This window comes from Perca fluviatilis, chromosome 17 (genome assembly GCF_010015445.1).
Source record: "Perca fluviatilis chromosome 17, GENO_Pfluv_1.0, whole genome shotgun sequence".
Classification (NCBI taxonomy): Eukaryota; Metazoa; Chordata; class Actinopteri; order Perciformes; family Percidae; genus Perca; species Perca fluviatilis.
In genome coordinates this window covers 25,071,350-25,092,268 of record NC_053128.1, presented here as the reverse complement: position 1 = coordinate 25,092,268, position 20,919 = coordinate 25,071,350, and the positions used below count along the sequence as shown (strand labels likewise).

General features: G+C 40.7%; 1 protein-coding gene across 3 annotated transcripts in view; it reads right to left on the bottom strand.

Annotated features, from left to right (window-relative positions):
* The window catches only part of fibcd1b (fibrinogen C domain containing 1b), a 131,619-nt gene that overhangs the window by 92,867 nt on the left and 17,833 nt on the right, over positions 1-20,919 (bottom strand). For 2 of the 3 annotated variants that reach the window (XM_039780830.1, XM_039780832.1), the window contains exon 1: positions 18,732-19,703. The exons of the other annotated variant lie outside the window; for it this stretch is intronic. In XM_039780830.1, coding sequence (XP_039636764.1) covers positions 18,732-18,803 — 72 coding nt within the window. In that variant the 5' untranslated portion in view covers positions 18,804-19,703. Of the gene's footprint in view, positions 1-18,731; positions 19,704-20,919 lie in introns of those variants that run through there. 3 annotated transcript variants of the gene reach the window in all.

Sequence of the window (20,919 nt, the reverse complement as noted above, 5' to 3'; positions counted from 1 at the left end):
AGCTCAAAGCCAACTTCTAATTGTGACAAGGCACATATGGCAGATAATTATTCTGAATAATCTGTTGCCATGGCGATGGTTGACCCTGATAGCCAGTGATGCACCCTCTTCATGTCCAGCTCTGTTGTTGGAGGCAGTTTTTGCCTATTTGCAAGCTTAAAGTGCTGGGGATTAGAGATGTACATTATCACTTTAATCTCCTCTTTAACCCCTTCAATCAGCCGCGCAGCGCCCGCAGGGAGACGGCCACAGCCACTCTGCTGAGCTGCATATGTCTACGGAAGTGGACGTACGTTTTACCGCTTGTGTATTTTATGAAAGCCTAATACAAATAAGATTTTATTCTCTCAGTGGCGCTGTCCTATCTCAGTAATCCACTTCAATCCTCATCTCCATCAGCCCCTTTCAGTGTCTCTAAGTGTACGCCCATGATAAAATACACCAAGCTACTATTGAGCTCTTACTTACTCGGTCTCCCCCTCCGACAGTCATATTCTCCAAACCGGATAAACAAGCCTTTCGCTCTTGAGATGTATAAAATAGAAAAGAAAATTTACTGGTGAGGCATCCCTCCAGATATCCCCTCCCTGAGCTGTGAGAGCATGAAATATGAAATTGCTCTGAGTCATTATTGAGTGGCAACGGCAAGATAATTTGTTTGGAGTTTAAAAAAATGTTGGGATTGAAAGTGACTCAAATAAATAACAGTCACAAAGCCATTACAAAATGCATTAGGTACAAATTACCACTTTAATATGGTAATGATTTAGTTAAAAAAACAGCAGACATTTTTTTTAAAGATGCCCATGAATTACAGGCACATTTAAAAAAATTTAAAAAAGTTTTAAGTGGATTATGACACGAAGGTGACTCACACACTTTATAAAACAAATAATACTAGCAGTAGTATCAACACACAAGATGGGAAAGTTAAAATGCAAAATATATGGAAAAAGTTGTCTGTCAGGTAGTTTACTGATAGCGTCTAATGGGAATCCAAGCCACCGTCGTTTCTGTGACCCCTGACCCATCCCGCTACAGGGCTGACAGCAGCTGTCATGCTCCGCATACTGGAAAACCACAGCACACAGCAAACACACCACAGCCATCTAAAATATAAAACACATTATCATCATTTTCTCTGCCCGGCTGGCTGATGACAGACAGCGCCATGACCCTGAAGTGCACAATGTCAGTCTATCAAGACAAAGGTCAGCAGACCCTCCTCCTTCCTCGCTCCTCCCCCTCGCCACTCATCCCAAACCTGTCATTGTCCCCCCTCACATCCTTCTCCCCTACATCCACTCCCTACAGTGCTAAAGAGTTTCTCTCTTCATCTTCAACACATTTGCAATAAATCAATGTGAGCTGAGGGGCTGTAGAAATACTGCGAGTCTGATTGATTTGTTATGTTAGCACATTACAGAAGCCTGTGAGGAGCCCGCCACATTCCATTCCCCAAGTGAGAAAAGCAGAGAGAAAGAGAGAGAGAGAGAGAGAGAGAGAGAGAGAGTGTGAGTGAGCGAGTGAGTGAGTGAGGGAGTGAGTGAGTGAGTGAGTGAGTGAGTGAGAGAGAGAGACGGAAAGAAAGAACGAAAGAACGAAAGAAAGAGAGCGAGCATGCATTTAACATGCAGGGAGGATTAAAGAAAGACTGTATGAACCAAAACAATTTTTATGATTTGTCGGTGATTATGTGACAATTACTTTTTCCGTCTAGTCACAAATTCAGTGTTGGAAAAAAAGCACAGCTCAGTTTTATTTTTATACCTTTTACACCACCTTGTCTAAAAAATTTCTGGACATCACACTTTTTTTAAAAATAAGTTCTTTCACACTCTCTGTAGTCCATCCCCAGCCCTTGCAAACTCCATCTATTAGTCATTGCATCTGTAAGGGAGATTTGACTAAAGGTGGCAGACAAATGGCTGAGGATGTGCTGTGCTGACAGGTGAATAAGGGTTTTTATATTACCAGAGTTACTTAGACTGAAACAACGAGTACCATATTATCTGACAACGTAGCCACAAATTCCCATTTGAGATTTTTGATGGAAAAAGATGAAAGTGAGGTAGTGTATCGCGTAGAAAGAAAAAAGGTTTTATAGCTATATTTTAACTTTTGCTCTCAGTGTGCATCCACAAGATTTTACATAATATATAGCCAACTAAAAAAGATTCCAAAAACACAGATGGAGGAAACATAACTCTGGTTGCAACAGCATGATTAAATACTGGCAAGGAATGGGAGCTCCCATTGACATACTATAAATTTAAATTATCTTCCCATGATCAAGGTGGAACTATATATATATATATATATATATATATATATATACACACACACACACACACACACACACACACAGTGGGGCAAAAAAGTATTTAGTCAGCCACCAATTGTGCAAGTTCTCCTACTTAAAAAGATGAGAGAGGCCTGTAATTTTCATCATAGGTACACTTCAACTATGAGAGACAAAAGGAGAAAAAAAAATCCAGAAAATCACATTGTAGGATTTTTAATGAATTAATTGGTAAATTCCTCGGTAAAATAAGTATTTGGTCACCTACAAACAAGCAAGATTTCTGGCTCTCACAGACCTGTAACTTCTTCTTTAAGAGGCTCCTCTGTCCTCCACTAGTTACTTGTATTAATGGCACCTGTTTGAACTTGTTATCAGTATAAAAGACACCTGTCCACAACATCAAACAGTCACACTCCAAACTCCACTATGGCCAAGACCAAAGAGCTGACAGAGGACACCAGAAACAAAATTGTAGACCTGCACCAGGCTGGGAAGACTGAATCTGTAATAGGTAAGCAGCTTGGTGTGAAGAAATCAACTGTGGGAGCAATTATTAGAAAATGGAAGACATACAAGACCACTGATAATCTCCCTCGATCTGGGGCTCCATGCAAGATCTCACCCCGTATATATATATATATATATATATATATATATATATATATATATATCAATTTGAATGTGACAGTTATGACTTTATGGGATTTTATCCATACTACTGTCAAATTGTATTCCCCTCAAATGCCTGGAACATAACCGGGTTGCTCTCTGCAGGGTATTAACTGTGTCCCCTATCCTCTCAACCTGTTTATAATTTTAATTATTTATACTCCGTTGTATATTGAAACTTGGCAATCTACTTAAAATATTGCAAGTCATCGTTTCACACACTTCTTCTGAACAGAATCTTTGCCAAGATTGAATGGAACTTGTACATTTCTAGACTTCTCCAAATCTAATCTGATACCTCAATGTTTTGACACTTTTCTCCAAAACAAGTACATGAGTGAACAGGAAATACTGCAACTGGACAGGCTGTACCCTGCTTTTGATAAATGATACAGACACTACATATGATATTCTTGCTTTTATTTCACCCTCCCCACTTCAGATACAGCATAGGCTTGGAGAACACAGAAGTTAGACATAATGGCCCTCATTTATGAAACGTGCATATGACCTAAAACAGGCATAAGACGGGCGTACGCCGATTCCTATGCAAAGCAAGGCATTTATCAATTTGAACGTGATCTTAGGCTGCCATAAAATCTCACGTCTGGTCTGAACTTGTGTACGCAAGTTTTCCAGTATGACTAGCGGTGGTTCATGGTATAACCACCCGGTTTAGTTGAAGTGTGTAGTGTGGACTTGCCGTGCAGCATATAATCAGTTTAACAGGAGAAGTCATCAGTTGATCACTTATCGGCAATGGCAGAACTGGCTTTTAGAAGACCTCTATGCGCCGGTTCAACACATACGCACACAGGCCACGGTGGAGAGCTCCATCGGATTGATTAAGGGCAGATGGCTCTGTCTTGCATCAGCGGGGGGGACCCTACTATACGCGCCAGAAAAAGCCTGCAACATTGTCTTAGTCTGTGGGGTTCTGCACAACATCGCGCAGGAAAACAGGGTGCCATAAATGTAGTGATGGAGCCAGATGACCCGATGCCCAGAGACCAGTGTCCAGCACAGCCCCAAATGAGGGCTTTACGAAGGAGACAGGATATTATTCCTTGCTTTTAAAAGGTATAATGTTATGTTTGGCAATGATATTCAATACAGGAAACATGATGATGCACAACATTTTTATTTATTCTTCAGGTTTTCGGTTCTCTTTTAAAGTGTTGTTAATCGCCACAAGTGAACAATTTATTTCTGCCATTGACCGACATATTTCGGCTTGTTTTTCCAGCCCATCTGCTTTCAGTGTCGGGGTGGCGGAGGACACGCGCTCTCCCTCACAGCTCACGGTTGCCTGGCTTGGACCGATGAAAAGAAACATGAGTAAAATAAAAAGACACTGCATAAACTCAGCTACTGTGTGTTTATTTAAATATAAGTACACCTACATGTAGGCCTAAGAGATTGCAACATAAGCCTGTATATTACTAGGACTATGGCATACGTATATGTCAAGGATGTATAAATTAAATAAACTTCAGCTGGAGTCCGATTTACTATGGCAACACTTGACCGCATCAGTGATCTCTTTCCATTCCACATTCTTTCTACAGCCTTTAATACCAGTTTTCAGGCTGCCAAATAGTACACACGTAAGTGCAAATGAATCTGATACCCCATTTACACGTACATGGTTATTTTGAAAAACTGAGACATTTCCCTTTCTTTGTGCCCTTTGTTTACACGCAAACGGAAAATTCGCCTCTGAAAACGATTCTTTCTAAAAACTCTGGCCAGAGTGGAGATTTGGGAAAACTTTGTTTGGACGTTTGCATGTAAACTGAGACAAACGGAGGTTAAGGCAGCCGAGGAAGTGAGGAAGAGAAGAGAGAGGAAGTGATTAATTGCCGTTGTTGCTATTTTTGGGATTCTGATTGGCTAATGTGGGCTTGAGCTTCTCGATACACTGCCACCTACAGGTTTGGCATGCTCTTGATGGCATATACACGCGTACGTGTAAACGAACACTTTTCTGAAAATGGAGAAGTTAAAATATCCGTTTATGAGAATAGCCGGCCACGTGTAAACATAGTATGAGATATCAGGGTTTCAATCTCTACCTCTGAAAAGTGCCGCTTCTTATCCGGATTACGTCTCGCCATGTCGTAAATTGTAGGGGCCTCAAAACCGAGAATATATTGGGGCGTGATATTTAAATTACGATTGTTTCCAGCCGCTGCATTTATGAATGTACGCTTTATCAATCAATGATTCTTACGCTCCTATTGGTGTGATACAAATGTTTCATGAATCACACGTGAAGCCTGTCATAAGATGATTTCTGTACTCATATCTGCGCTGGTTTCTACTTTAGGTTGATAAATGAGGGCCAGTGTTTGGGAATGTAGCCAGCAAGATTATCACAAAAGAGAGCACAACGCTGGTCAGCCTGACTTTCATTATCGGCCAATTTTTCTAACGTGTCTAAAGAGCTTCCGTTATGAACCAGTTGTAATTTGTTGGATTCTATTGTATTGCACAGATCCAAGCATGCAAGTTAGGCGAGTGACTGAACACCGCAGGTTTTGACAGAATAGGTTGGCCAAGTCCTTGGGTAAAATAACACAAACATCTGCAGTCAATCACAACAACAAAACTAAGATATTAACAAATTATATTCTAGACTTTAATAAGCAACTTCCGCTGATACAATCTCAACAAAACATTAAAAGCCTGACGACTACTGACACTATTAAAGAAAGATATGCCGGCATTTTTACTTACCAAAACTGCCAACTGCCTTATCGATCGTGCTTGTACACTCACATTATCATACTGATTTTTAAACCACACCACAGCTCTAGGGATGGCAATGTCCATCTGTTGGTCAGTCTACCACTTTGGTCCAGACTAAAATATATAAACAAATGGATTGCAATTCAATTTAGTTCAGACATTTGTATTCTCAACAGGATGCATGGTTATAACTTTGGTGATCTTTAACTTTTCATCTAGCACCTTCATCAAGTCAACATATTAAACTGTTTAAATTGTGTAATACTTTGTATTATGACCAAATACAGTCAAAACTAATATTCCAATCAGTTAGCATGCCAATGGTATACAGTATAGCATACATGTATTAGGGAGATTAAGATAAAGAACTAGTCTCATCTAAAGTAAAAGAGGTCAAATTAGAGCTGTAACAATTCCAAATTTTGCAACAATTAATTGTCTCAGAAATAATTGCGAAAACAATATAATTGTCTCTTTCAGTCAATTTAAAAAAAAGAAGCATTTATTTATTACTTTTATAAACAAATGAAAGTTTTTTATGAATCCCAGGATACATCTTTTCGTTCTGTGACCCAGATAACGTAACGTTTTGCCCAAACAAGGCATTTTTGAAGCGGCAAAAATAGTCATCACTATTGGCAAAACTAAGTTTTCCCCCATTTTTGTTGCATGTATAGGGACAAGTGCAAATAACTAACAATTTAAATAATAATAAAATGATCACAGTTATAACAGTCCTCTGGGGAAAAAAATGGTGGGTGGTAACGATTTGCTCAAGAGTTCGACCAATAATCACTTAAGTTAATTACAATTTGGCACATCTAAACAAAATCAACAATTGCCATCAACAGTCATACCTTAGCTAATGTTAGTAATTAATTGCGGTTAAACAAAGAAACGATTACATAAAAATATTGTGATTAGACAACTATGTTAATAATTGTTACAGGCCTAGGTAAAATATATCCATTAAGTTAAATTCTTGCCTGTATATTTTCCCCATTTAGCGAACACTTTTAAAACACTTTAAATATGTACCGTTTTACTGTGCTTGTGTTTTCTGTAATGTACTCCATTACATGAAGAGTATGTGTGGGTGCATGTGTTTCAGGTTTCATGTGTCTGCTTGCACAGAGGTGTCTGTGTGCTCGAGTGATTGGTTCTCTAAAGAATATGTCCTGTTCGCCATACTGCCAAGTTCCACAACATCAGCAGAAAGTACTGGTCTGCAGTGCTCTACATTTCCATATCCAATCTCATTCAGACTTAGGTATTGCCGAGAGATGCAGAATTTCACCAGAGGAAACAAGGCAAACCAAATATAGTAAATATGAGCTTGTCATGAGCAGGGGGCCAGAAACTGTCCTCAAATGAAATGCAAGTTGAAATGTGCAAAAAACATCCTGTTTTACTCTCCTGCTAATGAAAAACGCAAGCCAGATGGTGTGCGACAGAGTCACTTCCAACAGTTTGATAACTCTGAAGTCAAGAACAATAAAAATGTTTCTTCCCAATGATATAATAGATTCATCTATGTGAGGTAAAGAGGGATTTATTTTCAATATCAATCCATCTCCTGAATTTTTTTGATTGATTTTACCTTTGAATAATTTAAAGGGAGGGTTTTGGAACAGCAACAAGCCATGGGAGTGAGTCCTACAATCCCTCATTTATTCAAATGCACTACTTTCCCCCAGCACATCTGAATAATGGCACACAGTCTGCCAGATTGAATTTTTGATGATGAATAAATAATGGATGTTGGTGGATAAGTCTGTTAATATATTAGCCATGAGTTTGTCATAACTGTTTAATAGGAAAGCTGCAATAAATAAATGTGTGTCTCTCTGTGCCTCCTTCTATCTGTCTAGTTCTAAATATTTTTTATGCATCATTCAATTTTTATCGCTCTCCTGAAACTATCCTCACTCCGAATGCTTTTCTTATCCTCATATCAGCCACCTAACCTCTTTCATGAAGTTTTCTTCTTACTCCGCATATCACAGATGTAAAATCACATTTTCGTTTCAGTTATGTGAGCGTACTGTATCTGTCAGTGGTAACCGTTTTGCTATACACGGATGATATTGAAGATGATACTGACCACGAGCCATATCTCAGGTGGTCAGTGTTATCCTAGTCCATATCCACAACCTTCGACTTCTGGGATTGCTTCGATGCCGCCGGAAATTCTGCCGGATGTCCTTCTTTTCGGCCGGATGTCTGTTTCCTTCCGCTTTCTTTGTGTTGGAATTTTGAACTCCAGTCGGTTCATGAGGACTTTAGTTAACTGCTCCGCACATCTCTGCAAGGTAAATCCAGACATCTAGCTAGACTATCTGTCCAATCTGAGTTTTCTGTTGCACGACTAAAACAACCTTTGAACGTACACGTTTCACTAAAAACAAGTTCCTTTCCGAGGCTTATCACCACCCATGACGATTCGGATTGGTTTAAAGAAATGCCAATAAACCAGAGCATGTTTTTCTCCCATCCTGGAATGCTGTGTGGACTAGCCAGACCCTCCTCCACAGCGCTGTGTAGGAAGGTCTGGCAAAGCAAAACTAGTAATATCCTTACGGACAATGTGACATACATTTAAAAGAAAGAATTGTGCTTGTTTTTTTGGTGTAGCATCTCATCATTTCACAATTCATGTGTAGCTTGTTAAAAACCAAAGCACCTGTCCCTGACACTAAATATATATCTGAAAATGATGCGGTTTTTCTGGCATCGATAACGAGGCAATCTTCCAATTCTTTGCATCCAATTCACAGATCAAGAATACTACTTAATAGGGACAACAAGGATGTCTCAGCCTTCATCCTTCTAGTCAATTAATGCTGCTATTAACCTTGAGACACCTGATGGTGCCTGGCCCATAATGATGCTATTATGTTTTCAACAGTAGCTTAAGCAAGTCATTAGCAGGAAAATATATGAAGTCAGTTTGCTAAGGAAATGACTCCATTTGGCTCAGAGGAGAACCAATAATGTGATTTCAGAAAGACTACCAGGTATGAGAGAGCTAGAGAGCAATGCAGCTCAATAACGGGCACATTGGCAGTTTAACATCAAGATTAACAAGAAGGCCCTCTGTATGATAGCAGGGAAACCGATACCGCACACTATGATCACTATTTTAACAATCAGCTGTGGCAAGCTGCCAGGTATTCTCTGCATTCCAGTAGTTTTCACTGAGGCCCTGTTTACACAAGAACACTTGCAGGTGAAAACGTAAAAATATTTTATCAGATGTGCCTTTCGTTTAGACGGCGACGGCATTTTTTTGGGACTTAAATACGCAAAAAAGTGAAACCACCCTCCAGAGTGGAAATCTTAAAAACATGCCACCGTCGCGTTCCCGTCTAAAGGGTAAAAACACAAAAGTCTGCAACCTCTATTGCTGTGGTGGCTGGCGACCCACCCACCCCATATTTCGTTACATTAATCAAAATATATACATAGTGATTACTTGCCCATGGCCACTTTGCCGTTGGGTATCCACAGCCTGCCTATACTTAGTCCGTATGGCTTTCAGCTTTGATGATATCTGACTTTTACAGTGAAATACGGTCCATATGTCTATATATTTTGACTGACCGGACTCCCAGTCCACGCCCTGTTGTGCCACCTCCTCGTCTGTCCAGACAAAATTGTCAGCTCGCCATGTGTTGGTTTCGCGCAACTAGGGAGAGAAGTAGAAGGAAGGTGTGTGTTTATGTTGAGTTAAAACTGCATTGTCATCCTCGTCCCTCTCTCCAGTAATATTCTTCTGCTCCAGATGCCGTGCCCAGAGTAGACTGATTGCTTGATTAAACTTCTCCATTTATCATAAATTATTCACTGGAGTCTAATTAATTCCCTTATTATTTACTGTTCCGTCCGCATTCTTAGTCAGACATGTAACCCATCACAAAAAGGAACTGCGCTTGCGTGCGGACGTGATTTGTTGTGCATGCGCGCTCGTATGCATGAGCGTTGATTAATAATGCACCGAGGGAACAAAAAGAAGAAAGGCCATTATGCTGTGGGAAGTAAGTTCCTTTAAAAGCAGCCCACTAATCTCACGTCTCTATTTGATCTAGACTCTAGCGTCACATGGGCGGGGCTCTTTACCTTTTCGATGGAGATCGCCAGGAGGAAATTAGACACTTCTCACTGCAAGTATGGAGATAGAGCCTTATCGGTCAGTGGAATGGGCCTGGCTAGTTGTCCATCAAGACTCTGTAACACGAGCACACATTGTGTCGCTCTCATCCCTCACTCCACCACTGCGCCTCATTTCCAGCCTACTCTTTTCCCTCTACCTGCAAGCCTCTCATCTGCCTCTCACTGCTGATGTCCAATGAATTTTTAATGATGATTTAGCAGGGGTGTGAATGATAAATTTCAGACTGGTGATATTTCAGTCTTCGAGGGTCAAATATTAGGGTTAATACAGTATATTAATATGTACCTTTCCTTTAGAGTGTTTTTTTACCTCCACCTTAATGACCCTTATGTCACACACAAATAAGAATGCACGAGAGGCTGAATCCTGCTGATGGAAATCTAATACCTCAGCCTGCCTTGTCTCCCTCTCTCCCTCACTCTCTCCCACACTTTTAGCTCTTCTTCTGTGAAACCCTGCCCATCAGGTCAGCTTGCTGACACATCTGTCAATACATGCTCTGGGAGGTAGAGTATAACCTTGCTCTTTGGTAACTTCCTAATGTTTTCTATTCAGCATTTCTTCACATCCATTCAAAAAGGCACAGAGACATGGAAGGAAACCAACAGAGTGACCATGTAAATTATGCGCGCACATACACAAATACCGACAATGGACAGCATGTGTACATACCAACACACATTCTCACACACAAAGCATGGGCAACATACAAAATCAACACAATTACCAAGAATCACGAATTAATTAGGTACAATTACTTTCTATTGCAGCTGTTGTGTTGGATGCGGGTGAGCCCTTGGTAATGCTTTGGGGCTTCCGCGATGAGCCTTGTAACTGATCCAAGAGCCGACTGGAAAAAGGCTGTCTCTCCTCCAACAGCAACATGTGGTATATCTGATAACAATCCTTTGTTGGAGGTATGTAGGATTTGGAGCAGCTGGAATATATCTGCGTCATCTCGCAAAAAAAAAAAAAAAGGTACATGTGCCCCCAGCTAGCCTGCTGAACACTGATCTGGGACCTACTGTGAGTCATGCTTTCCAACCCTCCCGTGTCCTTTCTACTCTACACTGTGTTACTCTTTGTTGCTCTACTCCGGCTCTTATTTTTATTTTTGTGTATAATCGACTCCTGTTTTCATTCTTGTTCCTGTCCTTCCTTTGCCTTGTGCTTTTTTCTCTGAAGGCCTCCTGGCCACCTTGTAGCATTAGAAATCCAATATTAAAATGTCCTGTCACTTCATATCAACAAGAGATATTGAAAGGAAGAAAATGAGAAAAAGACACAGACGCGCATGAGGGTCAGATAAGAAAGGCGGATAGAGGAAGATCAAGGCCATAAGCACATGGGACAGCTTCCGTCATTTGTAACCCTCAGACTAGTAATACCCCTGGTTTCACAGGACTACTGTACATGCATGTTGCGCAAAATGGCTCCTAGCTGGCTGCAGCAGAAACCTAAACAAATGAACACGCTGCTCCATTAAGGCACTAAATCACTTCCTATGCAAAAAGCACTCTTCACTTATGTAACGACTTGACAGTAATGGCTCATTACCACTTTGATCCACCAACACACACACTCCTCTCACACATTCATTCCTTTATTCTAACAATAGGCCTACACTCCTGCCAAACCACTTAGGTTTTGATCGCACAATTCAACAATGGGCTTCAACTATACAACGCTTATATAGTATATAGATGTGTCCAAAGCTAAAAAGAAGATAATGTTCCAACGATGAAAAATGATCAAAAGAAGAGAGGCAATAGGAAAAGGATTCGTGTGTGAGGAAAACATGCCCACTGCAAGATGAAAAACACACTGAAACATTAAGGCTTTGAAATGTATTATAGTGCATGCCAATTAAAGGAAATGTTGTCATGAAGAGCAGTACCAAAGTCAGAATCAGAATCAGAAAATCAGAAAAGCTTTATTGCCAAGTATGTTTACACACACAAGGGATGTGTCGTGGTATCGTAGGTGCAGGTCACATTAAAGCATTAAAGCAACATGCACAAACACACTGAGTCGCCATATGAAATCAATAACACCAAGTTATTGCTTTTTTTTTGATGAATTGAATAACTCACCCTCTACTCCCACCCCCATATTCAAGGGATTGATGCAAGCACAGACGCAAACAAATATTAAACTTTTTTTCTGTTTTATATACTGTACAACTGTTAAAAAAAATACTGTAGCAAAGACAAAGACAGACATGACCTAATATGATCAAGCTCTCCTCTGAGACAATTTAACTTCTTTCAACAGCAATCTACACTACTGGTCAAAAGTTTTAGAACACCTCAATTTTTCCAGGTTTTTATTGAAATTCATGCAGTTCAATGTCTTACTGTACTCTGAAATGAAAGAATAGAACAAATGAACAATTTAAGTTAAAAAAGAAATCATGGAATCAATTTATAAACCAAAATGTATTCTACATTTTTGACTCATCAAAGTAGCCCCCTTTGGCAGATATAACAGCTGAATACACAGTTCTGGCATAGATGGGACTTATGTTTTGGGTCATTATCTTGCTGTAGGATGAACCCCTGACCAACTAGGCGCATACCAGAGGTCACTGCATGGTGCTGCAAAATGCTGTGGTAGCCGTTTTGGTTCAGGGTGCCTTTCACTCTGTACAAATCACTGACCGTGGATCCAGTAAAACAGCCCCAGACCATCACGCTTCCTCCTCCATGTTTGACAGTTGATGTCACACACTGAGGAACCATCCTTTGGCCTACTTGACGGCGTACAAAAATCCTGCGTGATGAACCGAAGATTTCAAATTTTGTTTCATCAGTCCATAACACCTTCTTCCAGTCTTCAGTAGTCCATTGACAATGTTTCTTGGCCCAGGCAAGCCTCTTTTTCTTATTCTGACGTCTTAGTAATGGCTTTCTTGCTGCAACTCGACCTATCAAACCTGCAGCTCGAAGTCTTCTCTTTACAGTTGAAACTGAGACTGGCTTATTACGACCACTATTAAGCTGTGCTTGAAGCTGTTGTCCTGTGAGCCGCCTATCACGCAAGCTGTTGACTCTCAGAAACTTGTCTTCTGATTCTGTTGTGGCTTTGGGTCTGCCAGACCTCTTCCTGTCAGACTTTCCCCCAGTTTCTAAGTGCCTTTTGATGGTGAAGAAAACTCTACTCACTGACACCTTGACTTTCTTCGCAATTTCTTTGTAGGAAAGACCAACATTCTTAAGTGTTATGATGGTCTGTCTCTCTTCCATTATTAATTGCCTTTTTCCCGCCATTTTTATGGCAAAACACTACTTTCTGCAGTACAATACTGTTCAAATAATGCTTACGAGGGTATGGTACCACAGTGTGTTCCAACAATACTTTTATACAAACAGAGGGGGTTGGAAGTAATCCAGACAAGTTGGAACACCTCTGGGAATTGGTAGCACCAACTTTCAAAGCTTGATCAACCTCCATTGCTGCAGAACAGCTTTACATTGTTAACCCATTTCTTGTTCCCTGAAAAAGGCCTTTTTGTAAAATACTGAAATGTACATTATTTTTCAGTTTTGGGTAACCTTACTTTTTTTTTAACCTCAGGCAGTTCACCACTTACCTTTGTACCATTTCAAGCTACTCATTGGACCTGAACTGCTAAAATGTCAATAAAAAAAACTTAAAAAATTGGGGTGTTCTAAAACTTTTGACTAGTAGTGTATGTATACATGGATGCACAAATAGAAACATGTATGTACACACACACACACACACACACACACACACAAATCCTTACAATGCTGTCAAACCCTCACATTACACGTGTGAAAAAACATCTCACACTACGAGTCTTTTTGAGAGTTTTCATCTGTACAGACGGAGGCACGCGCACATAAACCGACAGTGAGAAAGACACACTACAAAAGAGTTGAAATGCCCCAATTTTTACATGCTGAACCTGTTTGAGTGGCAGGATTTGTACATATCAATGCACCTGCCAGCTATGTGTTTTGGTATGTGATCTGACAAATGGATGAAGCACTTTTTGGGCCTTGAAAAGCTTATATCTGGCGGGTGTTTTTCTCGAAGCCACCCTGAGCGGGGCAAGACAAGACAGAAGCTGAGGTTGTTAAGAGTTGCACTGCTGCCATAGCAGGACCCACCACAGGGAAATCACAGGCCCACTGAACCAGGGAACTCTCTCCGCTCTGCTCTAGTCCACACTGCTTCCTATACCTCCAGCCAGCTCAGCAGGTTCGTTAGTTTGACAAGAATACCCACAAAACCAGCCAGCCCATCATCTCACACATACAGTACAAAGCTACAGTCTTCACCTCTTTAATTACTTACTGTGATTGAAAGGTCACAAGCTTATATCAGCGATTCTAAAAGGTAGCAATTTTCAAATCGCAAGAGCTGCCATATTATTCAGAATTTACACCATGTCTCAACAAGCTGTAGCAAGTGAAAGTTGACCCAGGCAGCTGTTGCTTTCATCAGCTATAATGAAAACATGCAAATTTACTCCGTTGCAATTAATTAACGTTAATTCTTTGAGTTGGCAAAACAATAACAAAAAGTAATCTTGGCTGTTGTGAGGTAAATATGCTCACTCTTGGCATGCTGGCGTCTGCAAATTTAAAAACTTGACCAGACATTATATTAATGAAGAAGAAATACCACTCTGTATAATTTTTTCTTTTCTTTGAAAAAGTAAAGAGTTGGCTGCAGATTAAAATATCGATTAAAATATCTATAAAATCAGGACCTCCGGGATTCAGACCTCTTCATCTCTTCAGTCCGTGAAGCTAACGTTAGCTTAAGCAGAGTGCAATGCTACAACATTTTGCGTGTCTTCAGTCTTATATAAAAACACAGCATCAGTCGCAACTTACCAGCAGTTTCTCATTATCATCATCATAACTGTCCAACTATGCAGCCATTGTAAAAAAATTTAAAATATGTATATAAAGCCACTTTGAACATCATGATTATATTTAAATACTATTGAACAACAATAAGTATACCACTAATGTAATATCTTACTTAATAAAGTGAGATAAATTGCTAAATTCTTCTGTAGAAAAACGGCATGATTCTTTTAACGTAGAAACAAGATAAGTTTGTGATTATGTTTGGTCCAAATTGTTCAACTTTTAGAAGATAAAACGTATTGCAAATGCAATATTGGTCAGAAGAACTGCAATTAGATATTTTCCATAAATTACTCATCCAAAATCATAAAGATAAGTAGAAAGATGTACAGTATGCATGAAGGATGGTCAAGCCCTCTGAGGCCACAGTAACCACATGTGGGGGTGAGGAGTATTAAAGTGAGTTAGTGCAAATTGATAAATCCTGGCAGAGATGTTTGTGTGCGTTTGTGCCATGGCTGTCATGCAAGCCGGATATAATTTCTGAGCTGGGTCGCTGCTGAGTGTGTTTTTGATAGATGTGGGCCTGCAGTGGGTGTGCTATCAAGGCAAACCTTCCTCCTTTTTACAGCTTTGTGTCTGATGTGTTGGGGGATACATAAACATCCTGACTATAAGGTGATTTGCTAACTTATTGATGTGGTTTTGTGACTTTGATCCGTTTGTGTTGGCTCATGGTTTAAAATTGAAGCTTGGGCTATAAAAATCCAACACATTGTCCGTCATATAAACACCTCTGTGTGTGTGTGTGTGTGTGTGTGTGTGTGTGTGTGTGTGGTTCTGTGTTTATTTCAATGTGTAAGCTGGCAAGGCACAGCTGTACCTTATGGTGTTCTACTATATATACAAACAGTCCTTTAAGTGTTTTGGAAAGTTTGGAGTTCTCAGAGTGTTATTGATTGCCTACAATCCATGTGGGCAACCCCATCGGGCCTGGCTGACTTCTTAGCTCTGTGTGTGTGTGTGTGTGTGTGTGTGTGTGTGTGTGTGTGTGTGTGTGTGTGTGTGTGTGTGTGTGTGTGTGTGCATAGACCATGTGTCGTAAAGAAGAGAATTGTGTGTGTGTGTGTGTGTGTGTGTGTGTGTGTGTGTGTACCATGTGTGGTACAGAAGAGAAAGAATCCGACTGTATAACTGTGTGTGTGTGTGTGTGTGTGTGTGTGTATGGACCATGTGTGGTACAGAAGAGAAAGAATCCGACTGTATAACTGTATGTGTGTCTGTGTCTGTGTGTGTGTGTGTGTGTGTGTGTGTGTGTGTGTGTGTGTGTGTGTGTGTGTTGTACATATCACATTTAAGATTTTAAATTGAGACAAAAATCACAGTGCTCATGGCTGATTTAACAATGATGCCATGGAAACAGCTATAGCACGACCCTATAAGAAATCTAGCTAGCACCCCCCCGACGAAAGAAAAAAAAAATAAAAAATCAATATTGGTGTTTTTTAAAGCACAATATTGCATCCCTTGATGTGTGTTTTTCTTGTGTGTAGTTAATTTTTTTTTCCATGAGCAATCTTTGAGAAAATTTGCAAAATGTATCAAGCATCTTCATAAGAACTTAACTACTTAAACTGAATTTCCCTTGTATTACTGTGGTGACATTGGCAAGCAGCAACCTTGACTTATCTAAAAAAAAAAAATTCCATTTCATTTTAAATACTTTGTGTGGAAGTTTCACTGGTGTATTAACTCATGATAGTCATATTTGTAAGTCTTTTAAATAAACAAGTTAAAAGTATACGCCTCATTCCCTGTTATTATCCAGTGATTTATGTTTAAAAGCCGATTTTAAGTTGCACTTAAATCTCAATTTTACTCTAACTGGCCTCCCATCGGTCATTAAAAGGGCAGTGGTGGCAGCACACCTACTGTAGAATACAGAAACAAATCAAATATGTAGTTACCAAAGAAATACTGCGCTATGTTTTGTAATAGCCAAACAAACGGACAACAAGAGATCTCTATTACCCTATCACTCCCCTCTGGGTCTGAAATGAGTGTGTCAATAGCACCAAGGCTGGAGATAAATGTTTGGTGTTACTGCTTAAGATTACAGAGAGAGACAGGCTGACACACACAGAGAGAACGAGTATTTATGTGCATCTGTGTGTGATAGCAAAATAACAAGTGCAGAAGGAGACTGATAGATGTAGGGAGGAGAGGGACAGATAGCAGTATTAGCCATCCCCATTTCCCACAACCTCTCATCTCATCCAACATCCCCGATGCTGTCTGATCCGGAGCGAGTGCTGGGGTTGTAGGACATTCTTTGCCTTTTCATCCTCTAGGCTTTTACCACTCAGCATATTAGCTTCATTTAGGCATTCAGATTTTTTTTTCTCTTCAAGAACACAGAAAGTAATAAGAATCTAAATCACATCGGTTATCATTTTCCTTGCACAGATTTGTGTTTTTTCTGGCTAGTTCACTGATCTGAGAGCTATTAGAGTATTACAGGACACACAGTGATCAAATTAAAACCCAGGAAGGCCATATTTGATATGTGAATGACCTTTAAGAGGCAAAGCAGCTTAGTAGGAAAAACTGCTTGTATCCTCTCAGTCATTGATCAGCCCCACATCAGCAGTATAGAGCTTCCATCCACCAACTGTAATGTATGAGAATTAACTACAGCCTTGTATTAATGGATACTAATGTAACTTTACCTTATAGAGGACTCAAGCACAGGCCCAGTACAGAGTGCCACCATGCATATGACTCCCAACTGAGCTATGAAATGAAGCACAAGAAAAGAAGCCACATATCGTCTGACACCTGTCAAGCTTGGTAAACTTCAAGAAATGTGCTACAAGCATGTTTCCTTCCAACATACCTTCTGATAGCCACATAAGTAATTATTTTGAAGTAAAAGAACAACTGAGGGCAAAAAATATATGTATTTGTGTGATTTTGCTGTAGTGAAAGAGGTGGTGACGGGTGGAAAAGCAAGCAGTTTGTTTTTTTTTTATATTAGGATTAAGCAATTTACATCCATTGCTGCTCCCCTTTTTCCATAATAAATTAATTTGAACATTACAGCAACCTGGGTTGCCCAGTTACTAAAAAGTGAAAGGTTCCTATATGCCAAAACATGTAACATTCCTGATACCCTTTACTTCTATGTCAAAACATGTTTGCAATGGCTCTGAGGAAGTTTTCATATGAGCACCTTTCATTTGTCAGTGATGTCGCATAATTACTATATCCATCCTCATAGGAGGGGTAAATCATTCTGTGTGCTTCCAAAGGCGCCAAGCCTTCTCACTTCCCCGAAATCGGACTCTGTGTTCCAGGGGAGCCCTCTCCCTCATGGGCTGTCAACAGCCCTCCACTGACCTTGTGAAACATTGACTATTCCCCAAAGTGAGCTTCCCTGGCTGCAACACAACGCACGTCCGCTCCTGTCTCAAGTCATCCGAGCCGGGAGACCGGCCTAAAGAGCTCTAGGAGTGTTGATATCTATCGGAGGATGTCTGTGTGCCATGCTTCAACACCATAAACAACACATGCAGTCCAAGCTTACAGGGGAGGGGGATTTAAGAATATTTAGCTACTGAAGATGCAGCTGAGATGCGCGAAACAACTATCTGCCTGTTCACACACATTCCATCTCCTGCCGTGATTTTACCATCATTCATGTGTGTATCCCAAGTAGCCTAACTAACACAATGAAGCGTCGAGTCACGCTAAACACAAGTAGCCATGGGGTCTGTGTGATCTGCGGGTGGGTTTGAACATTATGACAGGAACAGAAGTGCCAGTGGCCAGGGAGTCGGGAAAAAGCTCATGGGCAGCTCCTGTCTCTCTACGGTGCAGAGATTCGCCCCCGAGCCACATTATCAAAGTCGGCGTGGTAACACTGCGCCAAGCAGATGCACCACTCCTCATCCACCCACAGCGCCACTAGGTTTTGCGAACATACCTGGTTTTTATGCCGAGTCCCATCTTCGAGTTCAGAAGAGCTGTTCATGATTCCCCATTGGTCATTTACCATCCTACGGAGAATCTGCGCATCAGATCCGCCTGTTTGTTCCAGGCGACAGAGAATAAGTCCGTACCTGTGCTTAAGCCTATTCCATGGAAATTGGGGTATTTAATGTAAAAAAAAAAAGAAAAAGAAAAGAAGGGAGCCACAACTACTTCTGCGGCTCAACAACCGCACACACCGCACAAATTACGCACCGAAATTCCTCCCGAGAGTCTCCTGATCTGGCCGTTATTCCAATTTGAAAGAATCAAAAGGTGTGCTCCAGGGTGTGTAACTTGACTCACAAACGCATCGCAATTGTGTGGAATTTAACAAAAAAACAAACAAAAATGAACCCCCAAAAAGATCCCGAAATCAAGTCGCAGTCCTTTTTACTCCATTAAAAAAAGGAACCGACAAAATCTTCTTTTGGCACAGATTTTAAAGTGCAACCTGACCTTTTTGTCCATCCACTCCCGTTTCTAGGATACTTTAAGACGCCAGGTTAGCCCAGAAAACTGACCGGTTATGACTGAACAGGTACAGAGGATGGAATAGGGTCGCCGAGCTGCCGCGTTCCTTTTTATCGTTCATTCGGCAAGAAGACTCCAAATACCGAGTCCAATGGATGGATGAAGCCTCCTTTATTTGCGCCAGGCTGATCTGGCAGAGATGCCTTTGACAAGACGAGTACGGGAGATTAGCGTGCTCCGTTTGTGTGCCGCACGGGGCGCTCCGTGCCTCCGACTGTCAATCAACGCGTCCCTTCGGTACGCACGCCGCGCTCCAAAGCAGCGTTCCTTTCCTGTGCCGCCCTGCCTTCAACTGCTGTGCCACTGCCACCCCGCCTGCTACTTCACTTCCACCGCACCTCCTATTCCACTGCAACCCAAACAGCAGCAGATTGTGGGAGATGCATGCTTGATAGTACACCACAGACTGTGTAATGGGTAAATGTAACATAATCCCGGATACCAGATTGCTGATAGAAATCCTCCTGCAGGAAGAAAAAAGGGCGCAAATGGACTTGAAGGTTGAAAGCAATTATAAAGATCATCTCGCCACAGTGTGTACATCATTATAATCGGATACCTGATTAGGTTTAGTAATGATCTCAAAGTCTTTAAAAGTAGCCTTTAAAAGTAAGGCTGCTTGTTTGGGAGTTTAAAGGTGAGGAAACTCATTATAGCAGAAAAAAAGATTAAACTGAATATTAAACTTATTTATCTATATTTCATAATTTATTGCACAGAAATCAAATTTAAAACCACCAAAGTCCTTCCCTAGAAGTTTCTCAGAGGTGAGCAGAGATCATTGGACATTGTATGTGTGACAAGCCAAGGTCAAGGCCCAGCACAGTGGGAAACACGAATTAAAAATAATGAGGAATAATAGCGGAAGGAAATGCACTGGGCTATGGTATGTTTTATTAGAGGTTTGTGACTCAGAAGCAGGCTTTTTGAAAAGGAAATGCTCTCAGCCATTGATTGTAATAAAGGGTGATTACAGGTCACATGAATAACTCAGCTGGGTTAACAGTAGGTCTTTTGAATGCCAGGTATTAATTAATCAACACGTTCCTACAAAAATCCATTTCCGCAATTTGCAGTGTACTCAGTTCCTGTTGAAAGGCAGCACACAAAGGCCACCCCCCTCTCTCTTATCCACAGAGTCATTACTGTTAATAATGTGGTCCACAAGAGTGGTCTTGTTTTTGCTCAGGTGGTTTGATAAAACAGAATATTATAGGTCTAATCATTGGTGCAAGAACAAGGCATGTAGATTACTCATCCTTGTGATGAACCTGCGCTCAAAGGAGCGAGGGGTAAAGGGGATAATGCAAAATAGGGTCAATGTGCGCATCGTCAGCAGGTCTGACATCAACCAGTGGATTGTCAAAGTGGAATATATTTTTGTAATGGATGACAGCCAGTGTTGGGAAGGTTATTTTGGAAATGTCAGCATTCCGGGATGGGAGAAAACATGCTCTTGTTTATTGGCATTTCTTTAAACCAATCCCAATCTTCTTGGGCGGTGCTAAGCGTTTCAAAATTTCTAACAAATGTTTAACTGTTCAAAAGGTTTAAACCTGGCAGTGTTAACCTTACAGCAGCACTCAACGCTGACTACTGTCAAATTCCTT